This window comes from Scyliorhinus torazame, chromosome 27 (genome assembly GCF_047496885.1).
Source record: "Scyliorhinus torazame isolate Kashiwa2021f chromosome 27, sScyTor2.1, whole genome shotgun sequence".
NCBI classification, from domain to species: domain Eukaryota; kingdom Metazoa; phylum Chordata; class Chondrichthyes; order Carcharhiniformes; family Scyliorhinidae; genus Scyliorhinus; species Scyliorhinus torazame.
Window position 1 is genome coordinate 18,817,342 of NC_092733.1, and position 6,000 is coordinate 18,823,341.

General features: G+C 48.5%; 1 protein-coding gene across 1 annotated transcript in view; it reads right to left on the reverse strand.

The window, feature by feature from the left end:
* Positions 1 to 4,154, reverse strand: part of prkcsh (PRKCSH beta subunit of glucosidase II) — a 91,884-nt gene extending 87,730 nt beyond the window's left edge. The window contains exon 1 of the mRNA XM_072491055.1: positions 3,521 to 4,154. Coding sequence (XP_072347156.1) covers positions 3,521 to 3,629 — 109 coding nt within the window. The 5' untranslated portion in view covers positions 3,630 to 4,154. The remainder of the gene's footprint in view (positions 1 to 3,520) is intronic.
* Positions 4,155 to 6,000: the final 1,846 nt, after the last annotated feature.

Here is a 6,000-nt window from a genome sequence, read left to right on the forward strand (position 1 = left end):
TCCCCAAATCAGCTTTCATGCCTTTAACGAAGGGAAGCCTTGACTGAACTCGCTGTGATCATACCAGGAATCCAATTACTAATTACAATTACTAAAACAGATTTCACAATTGCAGCATTCAAAGGGCCTGCATTCCAACGGTTTGTCAGACATATAAATCTGAAACTACAGTGGATTAATGAGGAGCAAACGTAGTGAACAATCTATTGAACTGTCTGAAATAGCCAATATGTTCAGATAAGCAGCACTTTGGTGATGTATGGGTGTTGAAAATGCGGAAAGGTCTGGCGAGCAGACGGGGAGAAACAGTACCCGCTGGAGTGGAAGGATCGTGCGCCGAGTTAAAGGAAACAGCAAATGAAGCAATGATGACCGTGGGGAACAACGCTTTCCCGGGGAAAGTGGCTAAGATCCGGAACGCATGGCCCGAGAGTGCAGTGGAGGCAGATCCAATCGTGGGTTTCAAAGAGAATCGGATTGTCTCTGCAGAGAAAAAAGTTGCAGGGCGAGGGAGAATAATGCAGAGGAGTGAGACCGGGCGAGTTGCTCCTCCAGAGAGCTGGCACGGAGGCAATGGGTCGAATGGCCTCCCTCTTTTATAATCTTCATTATCGTCACAAGTAGGCTTACATTAACACTGCAGTGAAGTTACTGTGGAAAGCCCCTAGTCGCCACATTCCGGCACCTGTTCGGGTACACGGAGGGAGGGAGAATTCAGAATGTCCAATTCACCAAGCCCGTCTTTCGGGACTTGTGGGAGGAAACTGGAGCACCCGGAGGAAACCCACGCAGACACAGGGAGAACGTGTAGACTCTGCACAGACAGTGACCCAAGCCGGGAATTGAACCTGGGACCCTGGCGCTGTGAAGCAACAGTGCTACCACCATGTATTCTGTGCTGCAACCATTCTGATTCTTCTTGGTGCTAGCAGATGGCAAATGCCTTCTGTCTGTTATAGAGGCTGCTACCCAGTGATGAGCTCAGGCAAAGTTAAGTGGTGGTCACTGTACATTTGAAGTGGAGTCACTATTACAACACAAAGAATCACGTCAGCCAATTGACACATTGCAAAGTTGCCAATAACTGCTCAGGTATAGCGACCAGCTAAGAGACACAAAAACGCTGGAAATAGTCAGCAGATCTGGCAGGTCAAGGACGAACGAACGAACGGTTCAGATCAATGACCTTTCACCAGGCCCAGTGATCAAATAGCCCATTTTAGTGATGTCAGCTGAGGGATCAATATTGGTCGAGACACCAGAAGAATTAATTGCCCTGCCCTCCTTTGGAATCGTGGCTTTTGGAATCAAAAAGGTGATTTCTAAATTTGCAGCTGACACCAGGACCGACATTAATAAACTTGCAGAATGGGTAAATAACGAACAAATGAAGTGGAGCACAGATAAGTGGGTGGCAGCACGGTGGCAGAGTGGTTAGCACAGCTGCCTCAGCACCAGGAACACGGGTTTCATTCCAGCCTTGGGTGACCGACTGTGTGGAGTTTGCTCGCTCTCCCCAAGTCTGCATGGGTTTCCTACAGTTTCCACGGTCCAAAGATGGGCAGGTTAGGATTGATCGGCCATGCTAAATTGCTCCTTAGTGTCCCAAGGTGGGGGTTATGGGGATAGGGCGGGGGAGTGGGCCTGGATTAGATTCCCTTTCAGAGGGTCAGTGTCGACACGATGGGCTGAATGGCTTCCTCCGCACTGTAGGATTCTAAATGTGAGGCTACTTGCAGTAGGAAGAAAATAAAATGGTAATTTATTATTTGATTCACCGGAGAAAGGAGCAGCGCTCCGAAAGCTAGTGACATCGAAACAAACCTGTTGGACTTTAACCTGGTGTTGTAAGACTTTGTACTGTTCTCTCCCCAGTCCAACGCCGGCATCACCACATCATTTATTATTTGGAAAGTGAAGACTAGGTGGGGCAGAGGAACAAAAGGAACTCGACGAGCAAATACATCAATCATTAGATGTTGCACCACAAGTTGGCAAAAAAGCAATCCGAGTACTAGAGTTTATTTTTAGAGGGACAGAATTGCAAAATTGGGACGGTTCTGCTGCATCAATCCTTAGTTAGACCACACCAAAAAGGACTCGATACAGTTCTAGTCACCATATTAGATAAAAAAGATACCGAGACGATGGAAGGGGTGGGGAGAAGCATGATACCAGAATTGATGTATAGATGCCAGCGTTGGACTGGGGTGGGCACAGTAAGAAATCTTCCAACACCAGGTTAAAGTCCAACAGATTTATTTGGAATCACTAGCTTTCGGAGCACTGCCTCTTCATCAGGTGAGTCAATGAAACCTGGGTCCCTGGCGCTGAGGCAGCAGTGCTAACCACTCACCTGATGAAGGAGCTGCACTCCGAAAGCTAGTGATTCGAAATAAGCCCGTTGGACTTTAACCTGGTGTTGTAAGACTTCTTACGAAACTAGAATTGTGTAAGTATACACATCAGGAATACATTAATTGGCGAAGTCTCCTTTCTAAACCAAAGGCTATCAATATAAGATAATCACCAAGACATCCGATAGAGAATTCAGAAGAAACTTCTTTATCTAGAGGGTGGTGAAAACGTGGAACTCACTGCCACAAGGGGTGGCTGAAGCTAACAGTATGGATGCATTTAAGGGGAAGCTAGAAAGATTTGAGGGAGAAGGGAATAGAGGGTTACGTTGGTAATTTTTGAGGTGGAAAAATGGAAGAAAGCTCATGTGGAGCACAAACATCAACATGGAACAAATGGCCTATTTCTCTGCATTATATCTGGTCTAGTTGCTAAAATTGGCAGTAACCTACTGCGTTGTTCCATTAATTCTGATACTGGAAAAGACAGTAGCCTCATGGACCAGTAATCCACAGGCCCAGGCTAATGCTCTGGGGACAGGGGTTCCAATCCCACCATGCCAGCCACACTGACATACCATGAATGAACTGTTTCAAATGAACCAATCTGCACTGTACTCAAGTGCTGTTGGCCCTGCGCCAACATGCAAGGCCCCACGTCAATGTGCAAGGCCCCTGTCCCAACATGCAAGACCCTGTGCCAATGTGCAAAATGGTGCGACAATGTGCAAGATCCTGTGCCAATGAGCAAGACCATGTGCAAGGCCCTGTGCCAATGTGCAAGACTCCACGCCAATGTGCAAGACCCTGTCCCAATGTGCAAAATGGTGCTACAATGTGCAAGGCCCTGTGCCAATGTGCAAGGCCCTGTGTCAATGTGCAAGACTCTGTGCCAATGTGCAAGACTCTGTGCCAATGTGCAAGACTCTGTGCCAATGTGCAAGACTCTGTGCCAATGTGCAAACCCCACGCCAATGTGCAAGACCCTGTCCCAATGTGCCAAGACACCGTGCCAATGTGCAAGACCCTGTGCCAATGTGCAAGACTTGTCTATCCAAAAATAAATTGGTACATAATCATTAATGTACTTTAATATTACTGCATTACTTGTATTGAAATGGAGGGCACCTGTGTTTGTTGTGTGTGGGGTGTCTTTTACTCACTGGACAGGGAGACACCCTGTGGCCGCTTCACCTCCACGGCGGCGGCGCTGCTCAGGGAGAGCAACAGGAGGCTCCGAGCCGCCAGCAGCAGTGAGACAGGCACCGCCATCCAATCAGCGAGCGGGTTCGCGGCGTCCAATCAGAGAGCGGGTTCGCGGCGTCCAATCAGAGAGCGGGTTTCTAGGCAGCCAATCGGCGTACGCCGGCCTGGCGGACAGGGGTCCAATCAGAGAGCCGTGTTCCGAGACGACCAATCACCAGCGCCGGCCTGGTGGGCAGGGGCCCAATCACAGTGCGAGCTCCGAGGGGGCCAATCGGCTGACATCGAGCAGAAGGTCCAATCAGAGAGCGGGTTCCAGGCAAGCAGCGTCCAATGAGCGAGCGACGTTGGCGGCGGTAGTGTACAGACGTCTCGAACTGAAGTGAACGCAACTGAGAGCGAGATTGGACTGGAAGGCGGAGGAGGAAAAAAAGAGAGACGTCGGAAAACCAAAGGCAGGGTTGGAGAACGAAATTAAATCGATCCGAAGTTTAGAGAGATGAGGAAGCGCCTCCCTGCCCTGACGCGGCTCCGATCCCGCGCGCGGCGACGCTCGAGCTGCTCGGGACCGTGACCCGCTGTCTGGCTGACGCGTCACTTCCGCCTCCGCCGCGGCCTTCCGATTGGACGGGGAGTCCCTGCCGCACCGCGCATGTGCCTACCTCGCCGCGGTGCATGCTGGAAGTGGTGTTCTCCTGCTGCACAGATTCACCCGCCCTGTGTCTGAGGAGTGCATGTGGGCAGACAGACACAGAGGGGATGGGAATTGGGTGCAACAGGGGAGTTCATTTGGGGGGAGTTGAAGTTCATGTGGAAATTTAGGGGGAGTTGATTTTGGGGAAAGGGGAATTTGCCCTGACCAATTTTTACAGGTGTGCCTCCACGGCAAGCATCCTATCCGGCCACATTGCACACAAGCCCGGTGTGGCAACTGCTCGGCCCAACACCGTAAGAAACTACGGAGATGCGCCAACACAGCCCAGTCCCATCACGCCAAAACGCCTCCCACCCACGTAACTCTGCACCGTACGCTGTCTCGGGAAAACGGGCGGCATAATCACAGACCTCTCCCACCCGGGTTACTCTCTCTTCTGACCTCTTCCATCGGGCAGGAGATTCAGAAGTCTGAGAACCTGCACTAACCTATTGAAAAACAGCTTCTTCCCCACTGTTACCAGACTCCGGAATGACCCTCTTATGGACTGGACAGATCTCTCCACACATCTTCTCTACTGAGTAGCACTACACTCCGTAGGCTTCACCCGATGTCAGTATCTATGTATTTACATTGTGTATTTATCGTATGGCGTATGTTTTATCATGTATGGAACGATCTGTCTGGACTGTACTCAGAACAATACTTTTCACTGCACCTCGGTACACGTGACAATAAATCCAATCCAATTAGGTGGATAAAAGCAAATTACCGTGGATGGTGGAATCTGAAACCAAAGAGAAAATGCTGGAAAATCTCAACAGGTCTGGCAGCATCTGTAGGGAGAGAAAAGAGCTAACGTTTCGAGTACAGGTGACCCTTTGTGAAAGCTCCACCAATTAGGTGGAGGAAGTTTTTGGGGGAAAGGAGTTAATTTGGGGGTGAAGGAATTGGAGAGTGAGTTTATGGGGACATGGGATTTAGGAGAACAGGGAAATAATTTTGGGAAAGGGGAATTAGGCAGTTTTTGGAGAAATGGGATTTACAGGAATAGGATTGAGGGGAACAGGAGAGTTAATTTTGGAGACAGAGGAATTAGAGAGGGAGTGCAGGGGGACATGGGATTTAGGGGAATATGGGGGATGGGAAATCAGAGTTTGGGGGGAAATGGGATTGAGGGGAACAGAAATGTTATTTTTGGAAAGGTATCAGACGGAATTTGTGCGGAAATGGGATTTAGGGGGAAAGGTGGTTTTGGAGAACGGGTTTATTTTGAGGGAAGGTGGATTAGAGGCTGAAGGAATTTATGGAGAAGGGGATATTGTTTAAAGGAGTTTATGTAATGGGAATATAGGGGATTGAAAGAAAAAGGGTTGTTACAGGGATCGAGGATTTGATGTAAAGGTGAATGGGTTGAATTGGAGTTTCACCTTTTATTGTTGGAAATATAAGTCAAAGAAAAACAATGTGACATCAGAATTATATTCACCTGTCCTTTGCAGTTTTATTCATAGCAATATTCCAGATTTGCCCTTTCCATATCCTTACTCATATACTTCAGTTCATTCCGGATTGCAAAGCCCATGTTTCTCCAGTCTATCCGCATTGCTCAGTCTTCCGAGGCAGGAAGAAAGTTCCTGTCTCTGTGCTGCATGGCGCCCATTTCTTGTATTGTGTCATATGCTTTTAATCTCAAGTGTAGCTGTATTTTAAAAAATTTCAAGTACCCAATTATTATTATTTTTTTCCAATTAAGGGGCAATTTAGCATGGCCAATCCACCTAA